The following is a 12,528-nucleotide window of genomic DNA, read 5'->3' as shown; positions in this document are numbered from 1 at the left end:
ACTGTGGGAGGAAACCAGAACACCTGGAGGAAACCCCCGCAGACAATGTGCAAACTCCACACGGATAGTTGCCCAAGGTTGGGATTGAACCTGGGACCCTAGGGCTGTGAGGCAGCAGTGCTAACCACTGAGCCACCGTGCCACCCCTCACAAGCTTTCTAGCTTCTACACAGCAGAGATTGACTGCACAGGGGCATGAGCTTGTCCTGAACCTGTTTAGCAAGGACCACTCTCACCATGGTAATTCAAAACCTGCATTAGGCAGAAGGAGTTTGTCACAAGAAACTTGTTTGTGACTTGCTGTTATTTCCCCTTTCCTTGATCCAAGTTGTGTTTGTTGGAAGGTTTTGCTCAGGCAAGTTGCCCCATATTGGGTGGTGAGTTAGAAGGCAGGCTGCGGGTGGGTTGAACTGATCTTTATGGAGTGGGACATCATGGATGGTTTAACTAGATGTGGATTTTTATCAATGGATGGAAGTGATGTTTGTGAGGATAGGAATATAAAGGAGGGGTTAGGGTAACTTTCCTTGTTCCTTGTTTCACAATCATCACAGTTTTTGGATCATAGCGCAACTTAAGCTTATTCAAAATGTCCTACGGCAAGTGACCTGTGGTGAGGAAATTCGGGACTGTCTCATACACTGGATCTGGTGCATGTAGTCATTTTATTAGCATATTGACTGCTAATACCTGAACCAGAGGGGGGCTTTACATAACATTTTGTTTTGCAGGTTTGGTACCCATATCGCTGGAGGTGACACTGTCTCCCGTTCCCTACGTCTCATCAATACGGGTCCCTATGGTAGGTCTTGCAACTTGTGATTTATTTTCTCCACAGTGAAATTTACATGAGCTTGTTTAACATCAGTGGAAGCGTCATTGATCTAGGGAATCTGAAACTAGCTCTCCTGCTGGATTCAGTAGTGAGGGCAAACACTTGGCTTAATTGGTGAGGAGTTGATTGAGTTAGCTGTGCATGATCAAATTGATATTAAAAATCATTACATGCTTTCTATCTGGCAAGGTCAGCCGGTAGATGGTTGAGTTAACAAGGGCAGATGTTCTCGCTGTCTTAGTGAAGCTATAGTGTGTAGCTAGCTCAGCTATTATGCTGAAATTACAGCATGAAACTAGGCTGTATACCCAATCCACAATAAGCTTCTATCCAGCGTGTGAGCAATAGTCTCAGTGCGACTATGTCTCCTGTGCTCTTTGTCCACCCTTTTCCCAATCACCTGTTTGCCTATTTCTAGAGTCTCTGCTTCAGTCACTAAGATGTGGAGAAATCTAGGTTTGTTCAATACATCACATCAGTTGTATGATACTTTGATCTTTTACTATAAATTCTATGTCCTATGATCCTGCCCCACTAGCCACCTGATGAAGGAGCAATGCTCCAAAAACTTGTACTTTCAAATAAACCTGTTGGACTATAACCTTGTGTTGTGTGATTATCAATTACTAAGGACATTCATCTGATTTACAATCTTCTGTGCCAACTGCTGCCCAACCTTCAACCTCTCCTTTTTTTCAAATCCTTGAACATGTTGTCATCTCTCAAACCCTCCTGCAGCTGCATGTTTGAACGCCTCCAATTAGATTTCCGTCCCTGTCACAGTCGTGAAATATGTCACAACTAGCATCATGTGGTTGTAACGAAGGTACACTTTACTATCCTTCTCAATATGTTTGAAGCCTTTGAAACAACTGACACACCATCCTCCTCCAACGCCACTCCACTGTTGTCCAGCTGGGTTTCACTGCTCCCTCCTGGTTCCATTCCTGAAGAAGGGCTCATGCCCGAAACGTCGATTCTCCTGTTCCTTGGATGCTGCCTGACCTGCTGCGCTTTTCCAGCAACACATTTTCAGCTCATTCTTATTCATTCACTTATATCTAATAATCCCTTACGTTGTTTTCTCTTCTTGCTCCTTCAACAATCTATCCTTGGCCTTCTCCAATTTCTCCTCTTCATGCTTCCCCCCATCGTCCAAAGGCACATGTTAGTTTGTACAAGTCTGCTGATGACACCGAGCTCCACTCTACCTCACCACTTTCAACTCCTCTGCTGTCATTGAATTATCAAACTGCTTATCCAACATACAATATTGATTGAACAGAAATTTCTTCTAATTAAACGTTTGGAGACTGAGGCCATTATTTTCTGTCCCGGATTCTCTGAACTCATTCATGAAGCCCTTCCTGAAGAAGGGCTCATGCCTGAAACGTTGACTCTCCTGCTCCTTGGATGCTGCCTGACCTGCTGCGCTTTTCCAGCAACGCATTTTCAGCTCTGATCTCCAGCATCTGCAGTCCTCACTTTCTCCTCTCTGAACTCATTCCCTACTAACTGACTACATCACTCTCCAGGTAACAGTCTGAGATTAAACCAGTCTGTTCGCCACCTTAGACCCTGAAATGAGCTTCCAATATGTTTGTGCCATCACTATGATTGTCTGTACCCCCTTAACATGTCTCGGCTTCACCTAATCTTAGCTCATCTGCTGCTGAAACCCTTTTTTACCTCTAGGCTTGACTGTTCCAAAACTCTCCAGACTGGCCTCGCACATTCCACAATTTCTGTGGAAGGGTCACTGAACCTAAAGTGTTAACCCTGATTTCTCTCCACAGATGCAGCCAGACCTGCTGAGCTTTTCCAGCAATTCCTGTTTTTGTTTCTGTACACTATAAACTGCGATCATCCAAACTGTTGCTGCTTATGCCCAAACTTGCACCAAATCCCTGAACTCACCTGATCTACTTTGGTTGAAAAGTGTGGTGCTGGAAAAGCGCAGCAGGTCAGTCAGCATCCGAGGAGCAGGAAAATCGACGTTTCGGGCATAAGCCCTTCATCAGGAATCGTGAAGAAGGGCTTATGCCCAAAACGTCGATTTTCCTGCTCCTCGGATGCTGACTGACCTGCTGCGCTTTTCCAGCACTACACTTTTCAACTCTGGTCTCCAACATCTGCAGTCCTCACTTTCTCTGAGTTGATCTAACCTACTGCGAATCCTCTTGCAAGGATGCCTACCTTAAAGAAGCTCTCCTCCTCCCTCTGCAATTTCTGAAGAAGGGCTTATGCCCGAAACGTCGATTTTCCTGTTCCTCGGATGATGACTGACCTGCTGCGCTTTTCCAGCACCACACTTTTCAACTCTGATCTACTTTGGTTCCCAGTCAAACAACATCTTGATATTAAAATTCTCATCCTTGTTTCCACACATTTCCATGACCTGATTTTGCTCTATCTCTGTTAACTTTTCCAGCCCCAACAACTCTCTGAAATTTCTAATTTTACTTCTAATTCTTGAGTATTCTCAGTTTTAGTTGCTGCATCAGTGATGGTTGTGCTTTCACAGGGGTCCCAACGTAGGTCCCAATTGCTGGGATAGTTGACTTCTCTGCCTCTTTACCTCACTTGCCTCCTTTCAGACATCATTTAATGCCTGCTCATTGACTAAGCTTTATTCATCTAAACTAAAACTTCATTGTGTGATTCCGGCCTGATAAAGTGCCTTTGAATATTTTGTAATGTTAACAGCACTATATGAATCCAAGATATTTTTCATATGTGGTATCACCATTACCTTTTAGCTTTTATATTATTTACTGTTTCTATAAAATTCAGTGTTCTATCAATTTCTTTGTCTGGACTTAACCTAAGTGAGATGCAGCTTGCAATGTTTTGGAGACTGGACTACAGTCCGTCAATTCTTACACATCTCTCCCCAGTGCAATGTATGATTTTAAAAAGGTGCTTCACACTCACATTATGATATCTAAATCCATCTGGCATTTTCTTTCCTATTATTTCATGGGATGTAGGCTTCATTGGCGAGACTAATATTTGTTGCTCATCCCTTGGGCAAGTGGTGGTAAGCTGCCTTCTTGAACTGCTGCAGTCCATGTAGAGTGGGTCCATCACAATATGGTTGGGAGGGTGTTTTAGGGTTTTGACCCAGTGATTGGCAAGAACTGGTGGTTTGGTTCCAATTCCACACCATCCTGGTTGGTCCTAGAAGTTATGGGGTACGGGTCCCCTGCTGGAGCTGTTCTACTTGGAGGGACATAAAACATGACCCTCTGTGTCTTTACGCACTTATTCATTGTCTGACCTACCAGTTCAGGTAGACATATAAGTATTTGAGTGCACAAACCTATACTTGACCACTCGCATAATACACAGTGTGGACCTGCGTCAGGCTAGTTTGATATCTAACTTCATAATCTTTATTCAGTAAGAAATTACACACAACATACTGACACCAAATTGACCTGAAGTGACTGTAGGTTAACAATGCTTCTTTTAATTAAAAATCCTAGATATTCGGTTGGACTGGGAGACATACAACCATGTGAAGGATGACCTGCAGCTGGTGGATCTGATTATTTCCTATGGGCAACAGTTCCCACTGAAGGATGAGAGTGGTACTGAGATAATGGGAATTAGCATTGCTCCTAGTGAAAGTGCACACAGCTATGACTGGGATGCTATTCCTAACAGTCTAGAGAGCAGCTCTTCAGCACTCCAAACAACAGAATGTGTAAGAGATATAATTATTCACAATCTGGAACTCAGCCACTGGACTGTGTACTTTGATGCATGATCTTGATTTAAGGTTTATTGGCATCATTGCCTCATCATGTTTGGCACTTAGCTCGAAGCATTATTTTGCCAGATCCTAAAGCCACCTATGCAGGGAGACTTTATATTCCTTTTGGGTCACATTTGATGGCAAAATATTATTCCCAGTCAATGTTAACAGTGCTAACCCAGTTGAGTTGTAACAACATAAAACTCAAATGCTCCCTTGTACAGACAATGCACGACTTTTCGTTTTTAGGTTTATCAGCCTTTCCTATTGCTGTTATACTGACTGCCTGTATCTTTAGTGTCCGATTTGAAGACTAGCTAAATTTCAAATTCTACTTGAATGGCAATTCTTGCAGTTACAGAAATATCGCAGAAGCTTTAAATCTCAAGATTCCTCAGAGCTATTCACAAAAAAACTTCCATTTTTTAAACTTGTATTAATTCTTAGGAACTGGAAGAGGAGGAGGAGGTGCCAGAGGAGGAACAGAAAGAGTCAAAGCCAGCAAGCCCTCTAATTTCTGTTGTTCTACGAGCCCACAAGGGCATTGCAGCAGACTATCCATATTACGTGACCCCACGACAGGTGGTAAGTGGATACTGATGCCACAGAGCCCAACAAAGAGAGTGGTGCAGTGTGCAGGATGGCGAGGCAACACTAGTATGTGATCAGTAAAAATTGCTTTCCTTAAAATTCCCTATTTCAGGCATAGAGAGAAATGATGCTGGAAGTGAGAACGCAGGTGATCTAGGCCAGGAAAGGCAGGAATTCCCTATTTCTCTTGACGTTTAGAGAAAAGCAGTTCAATCTAAACGAAGGTGAGCAGATCTCCATCTGCCACCAGCCCTGAATGCACATCCCAGGCTGCCAAAAAGGGTTCAGAGAAGAAAGAGCAGGGGGCTAAGATGCCAAACTTTCCATTGTTCCTCAGATTTGCTATTCTGGTCTGGAAAGTAGCCAATTGACACGCTCCTTACCTCAAATTGGAGAGAAGAATAAACTGGGTCATTGTAATCCAATTAGTTTAGCATCAGTTACATAAATCCCAATTGAAATTTAAAACCATTTGGTGAGAATGGAGCAGAAAGCCATTTTACACTGTGGTTTGTGGTTTGTGATTTGTTAAATCAGTTAGTGTGTAATTCCAGTCCATTACCTTCATCTCCCCAACTGTCCCTCCTTCCCAGAGTGGTTTGATTAAAATCAAGATTTCAATCCATAAAATGAGACAAAATTAGCAACCATTGCATTATGCATTGGTTAATCAATTACAGCTAAGTTGGGATTATTAAAGTAAAGTCAAAATGATAATATCAGTAGAGTTCATTGAAGAGGTGTTCGATGGTATTGATTTAGGGAATGCAGCTGAAAATGTGTTGCTGGAAAAGCGCAGCAGGTCAGGCAGCATCCAAGGAACAGGAAATTCGACGTTTCGGGCTAAATCAGGAATATGCAGAGGAGATGTCCTGGGGTGTGCAGTGAGAGAGAGACTCACTGAAATCCTTGTAGAAGGAGGAAGAGAGCTTCTTCAAGGAAGGCATCCTTGCAAGAGGATTCACAGTAGGTTAAAATCTTCGAGTAAAAAGTGAGGTCTGCAGATGCTGGAGTATCAGAGCTGAAAATGTGTTGCTGGAAAAGCGCAGCAGGTCAGGCAGCATCCAAGGAACAGGAAATTCGATGTTTCGGGCTTTCCTGATGAAGGGCTTTAGCCCGAAACGTCGAATTTCCTGTTCCTTGAATGCTGCCTGACTATTTAGGGAATGCAGTCAATGTAAGGAATATGAATTTTCAGAGGGCATTCATCAGTAAGATGACTCAACAGATGTTTGTTTAAAACTTTAGATACATGGCAAAGGAGGAAATATCTCAGCAAGGATAGCAGTTAGTTGATAGATGGAATGTTAACCTGATTCACTGATTGACAGTTTTCTCAATATGTTCACACACTCATGATAATTTATGTTGAATCTCTTGGTTCCCAGGTAGTTCCAGCTGGTAGTTTCGTCACCATCAATGTCTCCTTCACTCCACTCACACAGACTGAAGTGACGGCAAATGTAGAGTGTGAAGGTTTTGCTTTCGGATATCTCAGTCTAGATGATCAGGTGATATACCATCTCAGTAAAGATAGAGAACTTAATGTTAAATATTCAAATACAAACAGCAAATTCTGCTGTGCCAGTACCAATATCTCAGAATTTATCATGAAATTGCTCTACCACTTTTTTTTTCCTGTTTATTTAACATTTCTGTAATAACTGAGGATGATTGAGTGTTTGTCAGGTCATATTTATGTTGTGTAGCTCCAGAGCTGTGTCTTCTCCTGTTAACATAATTCCCAAATTGGTACAATTGATGGAAATCCTTAAAAAGCTTTGTCAATGCCTAAAAAGAAATGATGGAATCCTTCATCAACCTGAGTACCGATGAAAAATGTGGAAGGAATCAGTAAAACATTTACAGAACATCCTGTTATTTGCCCCTCTGCTAGACTAAAGCCTTTGTTTCTTTATGTGCTCCATTCCCACTCCCTTTAAAATTGCACAACCAACACCTTTGCTATTGAGTATTTCCTGATGCTCTTCCTAGCACAAACTTAGTACTTTAATTCTCCGCATTGCTCTCACTGAAATTTTTGCACTCGGCTCTTGTGTTGTTCCAGTGAAACTCAGTATAAGCCCGAGAAACTGTGGGCCATTTATGTATTTCTGGACTTTTGTTGCTTTCTATTTTCTTTGAAGGTTTTGGTTTTGCTGCCTTATTATCCCTTCCTTTGACCCTGGTCAGCATTTTGTTCATCGTTCTGCCATTACACTTTCTCGAGACAATACCTTTTTGTTTCTTTATTTGACCCAATCCCACTCTGTTTGGTCCCACGTAACCAACCCTTCAGTCATTTAATCTCATTTCAGCAGTGCCACAGGCCTTCCCTTTTGAACCTTCCCCTTCAACCATCTCCCTGTTCTCCTTGCTTCAGACCAATTCCATTTCAACACCTTTTCCATTTCTGATGAAAATTCATCAACCTAAACATTAACTCTGTTTCCATTTTCCTCATCCACAAACACCCTTTGAATTGCTGAGTGTTTCCATAATGACATAAGAGCTAGGTGCGGGAGAAGGCCATCTGGCCCATCGATCCCACTCTGCCATTCAATAAGATTATGGCTGATCTTTTTGTGTTCTCAGCTCCATTTACACCCTCCACTCACCATAACCCTCCTTTGCTGTTCAAAACTCTATCGTTGCCGTAAGAATATTTAACGATGTAGCCTCAACTGCTTCACTGAGTAGGGAATTCCACAGATTCACAACCCTTTTAGAGGAGAAATTCCTCCTCAACTCAGTCCTAAATCTGCTCCCCCTTATTTTGAGGTTCTGCCTCCTAGTTTTACTTTCACTCGCCAGAGGAAACAACCTCCCTGCTTCTATTTTAACTGTTCCCTTCATAATTTTATATGATCCCCCCTCACTGTTCTAAATTCCAATGAGTATAGTCCAAGCCTACTCAATGTCTCCTCATAAGCCAACCCTGTCAACTCTGGAATCAACCTAGTGAACCTCCTGTACACCCCCTCCACTGCCAGTACATCCTTCATCAAGCAAGCAGACCAAAACTATATACAGTTCTCCAGATGTGGCCTCACCAGCACTCAAAACAACTGCAGGATAACCTCCCTATTTTTAAACTCCAGTCCTCTGGCAATGAAGGACAATATTCTATTTGCCTTCATAATTACCTGCTGCACCTGCAAACCAATTTTTTGTGATTCTTGCACAAGGCCACCCAGGTCCCTCTCCACAGCAGCATGCTGCAATTTTCCATCATTTAAATAATAGTCCACTTGGCTGTTATTCCTACGGCACAGCGGCTCAGTGGTTAGCATTGTTGCATTACAGCACCAGGGACCCGGGTTTGATTCCTGCCTTGGGCTGTGTGGAGTTTGCACATTCTCCCTGCATTTACGTGGGTTTCTTCCGGGTGCTCTGGTTTCCTCCCACAGTCCAAAGATGTGCAGGTCAGGTGAATTGGTCATGCTAACTTGCCCATAACGTTAGCTGCATTAGTCAGTGGGAAATGGGTCTGGGTGGGTTACTCTTCGGGGGGTCGGTGTGGACTTGCTGAGCCAAAGGGCCTGTTTCCATCTAATTTACCAAAATGGATGACTTCACATTTATCAACATTGGACTCCAATTGCCAGACCTTTGTTGTGGAGTTGAAGGCATGTACTATACTACCCACTCACTTTACATATCTATATCCTTTGCAGATGTTCAGTGTCTTCTGCACACTTTGCTTTACCACTCAGTTTAGTGTCATCTGCAAACTTTGGGACACTACACTTGGGTCCCCAACTCTAAATCATTCCAGCAATTTCACTTGCATTTTCTCTTTAGACAGTACTAAAAGATAGGAAAACTTTCTTCCCAGCAGGTTCCTATTGTTACTGTGTGACATCTTCTCTTGAAGAGTTTGAAATAGGGGAAGGATTCACAGGCTGATTAATAGTCTGCCAGATACTTGGTTAACACTCCTTTGTGTCTGTAACCATCCTTATACCAGTTAATATGTTAGGATGGTCAGCACCAAAGGCTGCTAGACACTGCCATAAGTTGTGAAGTAGCTGTCATCACATTAATAGATTCTGCATCTTTGGTCAGACTTTGGGGTTGAGGAAATGAAATAAATCCTGTTTTTTTGTGACCCCATCACATTGAGGCTGCTGCAACAGGGAAAGGAATGAGTATAGGCCACTGCTTTGCCAAGCTAAATAAACAAAGATCAAAGTAAGGGATGTGGAGTCTGTGACTAGGTTGGCTAAAAGACTGGACTGTTCAGTACAAAACTGGACATCTGGCTGCCCTCTTGCTTAGTTCTATACTGGCAGACATGATGGTGGAGATTGATTGATAGGAGAAGCAATGGAATATAAACCTGTTGGGCATGTGTGCGTGCACATTCGCGTGCACATTCCTTCAAGCCTGAAGTGATCCAGTGTGGATGAGGATCTCTTGAGGTAAATGATATGCAGTTTATTGCGCTGCTGCAATTTCCACAGATTACAAGGACAAGCCTGACATTACTATAGTGATTGTAAGGAGCACACAAGCCTCAAGTATCTCTCCTACTGTCTCCTTCCTCACTCTGACCAAGTCCATTGACATCATCACTATGTTGATGCTTACTGCACCCAACAATTATTAACTCTTTCAGACGCATGTACAACTGGGTGTGTGTGGGTCACTTGGTAATAATCCACATTTCAGACTCTCAATTCCAGACCCCCATTTTTAAAGGCTGTCCGGGACAAGGTTCTGGTGCCGCACCTTTCAAACTCACACCAATGCTACCATTATACTATCTGAAAGGAGGAACATTTGCAGAAATAAACCCATACACTGGTGAAACCCTCATTCATGTCTTTGTTAAATGCAGATTTAACTATACCAAGGCCTTGCTTTGTCTTGCCTTCCTATCTCAAACCTACAACCCTCCTAGATAGCTGTGTTCCTCTAATATTGGTCTCTTGCGCCACCTCCAGCATTCACACAGCTGCCCAATTGGTGGTTATGCCTTCAGTGGTCGTTTGGAGTTTCTCCCTAAACCACTTCGCTCCACTCTCTTCCTTTAAGACATTCCTTAAAACTGACATCTTTCTTCAGCTGTCTTAACATCTTCTTTGTTTGCGTCACTGTCCCATTTTATCGGTGAACACAATCTAACATTCCAAATGTAATAAAATGTTGTTAGTTTTAAATTAGCCAAAAAACTTACTCTTATTTTTTGTGCACTACCCCCAGCTGGCATTTGGAGTACCTGGAAAAGTGACTCGATGTCAAGGCTATGATAAAGAGGCATTACGTCTCGACTTCAAGGCAGTTGTAAAGCCTGCTTTGTGAGTATAACTGCACTGATTTTACCCATCTTCTTTCTCCTTTATTATTTCTTTGGGCACTTGTGGTTAAGAGGGCAGTTTGTCAAGCCTAGTTCTCAGGATGCAAATGAGAACAGAGCTGAAAATGTGTTGCTGGAAAAGTGCAGCAGGTCAGACAGCATCCAAGGAACAGGAAATTCGACGTTTCGGGCATAAGCCCTTCTTCAGGAAACGTCGAATTTCCTGTTACTTGGATGCTGCCTGACCTGCTGCGCTTTTCCAGCAACACATTTTCAGCTCTGATCTCCAGCATCTGTAGACCTCACTTTCTCCGCAAATGAGAATAGCCTGACTTCCTTCTCCTCACACCAATGCTTTTATCTCCACAGTCTCTCCTCTGCTTATAAGATCCCTCTATATGACCATATTCAAGTGGCCATTCACTATATTAGACCACTAATGAGAGCCAGACGTTATAGGTAGAGCCCATTGCTCACCTTATCTATCATCCACATTCTTGTATTTTCTCATCAGTCACTGGTTAACAATGAGGAATGAGGTGATCAGCTGGCTCTTTCCCTTCCCAAACCAGGATACTGAAATCGATTGTAACTTATTACACACACTTTTGGACATACATTTTGTAATTGCTTTCATAAACAAAAGCGTAAAGTTATGGAGAAACTCAGGAGGTCTGGCAGCATCTGTGGAGAGAGAAAAACAGAGTGAATGTTTTGAGTTCAAAAAACTCTTCTTTACAATGTTAATTCTCTTTCTCTCTCCACACATATTGCCAGACTTGCCATGCTTCCTGAACATTTTCGGTTTTATTTAAAAACTCTAGCATCCACAATACTTTTCTTTTACCTTACCACCTTTCATGTCTTGTTAAGAACAGCAGAAACAGCCTAACCTCAGTATCCTCGTGATCTGTGTAGCTCAGATGTCACATGGTGTCTTTACCCATTGCGATTTTAGTGAGAGCAGCTCAATTGACTCAAAACATAAGATCCTGGAGTCCATCAGCCGAGAAACATTATCATAATACTCCAGCTGTCGGTTTGAGATCAGTTTATTAACTCCTCCACATCAGGGGTGCCTCTATTTAAAACCTTCAATCAGAAGCTCGGTGTGACAGTGTTTGACACAGATCTCTTTAAGTTGCCGAATGTATACACAGATTACAATGGGTCAGGTACAGAAAACATTCATGACAGACAGAATGCAAGAAAACTTGGAACCAAAGGTGGGTGCATCCCACATGAGTTTGAGGGAAACTTGCAACCAAAGGTCCTCATAGAGCATTATTAAATGGCTGCAGAAAACAATATGATACACTCACAAGCTGTCTGTGCTCAGGTTAAGAGTGGAAATGGATGACGATGATGAAGGCCTTTCATTTTATGCAGCTGCAAGTGACTTGATCCCAGATGGACTGGAAGGCGAGGTGAGTGATTTAACATTGACTCAGATCTCAAAACAAGTATCACTTTGTTAAAATAAAACCCTTAACCTTGATCTCTTGCTGAGATACAGTTCAGTGTATGCCTGGTGATAGAGGCCTCTACTAACCTAGCTAAGTGTTTTTTTTATTACTTGTGTCTCAAGACCAGTTGACAGCAAGCTTTTCATTCCTCGGCTAACTCTGCTCTCACATAAAGCTCTCACACATGCAGTTTCCACAAGAAGAACATTAGCAAGATTTCCCCTCCCCCAACACATCTCTATTCTCCTAAATCTGCACCAACCATTTATTCCTTGCCCACCCTTCTGTCACCTCCCCCACACTCCACTTTTAGCACACAGCCCCCTTTTGTGAATTACATTCATTACTTTGTCTTTGCCACCCTCTCAAGATTGGAATTTCCCATCTGCAACTACAACTTCCTCCAATGTCTGATCTCTAATTATTCCTCCAGTCCCATATCCCCATCAATTGCCAATGGTCTTCTGCCTCTGAACTCTTGATTATTCCATCACTGAGGGGCAGGGCTTTCAATGATCAAAGCCTAGAACCCTTTGCCTTGCTGCTTCTAACCTGACACAACCCTGGCCTAGAT

At 42.6% G+C, this 12,528-nt stretch overlaps 1 protein-coding gene across 1 annotated transcript in view; it reads left to right on the top strand.

The window, feature by feature from the left end:
• The window catches only part of dlec1 (DLEC1 cilia and flagella associated protein), a 177,153-nt gene that overhangs the window by 145,199 nt on the left and 19,426 nt on the right, over positions 1 to 12,528 (top strand). Inside the window, exons 30-35 of the mRNA XM_060825652.1 lie at positions 732 to 802; positions 4,324 to 4,544; positions 5,043 to 5,180; positions 6,575 to 6,697; positions 10,395 to 10,489; positions 11,828 to 11,915. Of these exons, the coding sequence (XP_060681635.1) occupies positions 732 to 802; positions 4,324 to 4,544; positions 5,043 to 5,180; positions 6,575 to 6,697; positions 10,395 to 10,489; positions 11,828 to 11,915 (736 nt within the window). The remainder of the gene's footprint in view (positions 1 to 731; positions 803 to 4,323; positions 4,545 to 5,042; positions 5,181 to 6,574; positions 6,698 to 10,394; positions 10,490 to 11,827; positions 11,916 to 12,528) is intronic.

This window comes from Hemiscyllium ocellatum, chromosome 5 (genome assembly GCF_020745735.1).
Source record: "Hemiscyllium ocellatum isolate sHemOce1 chromosome 5, sHemOce1.pat.X.cur, whole genome shotgun sequence".
Taxonomy (NCBI): Eukaryota; Metazoa; Chordata; class Chondrichthyes; order Orectolobiformes; family Hemiscylliidae; genus Hemiscyllium; species Hemiscyllium ocellatum.
The sequence above is the reverse complement of the archived record's forward strand: the minus strand, read 5'-3'. Positions and strand labels throughout refer to the sequence as shown.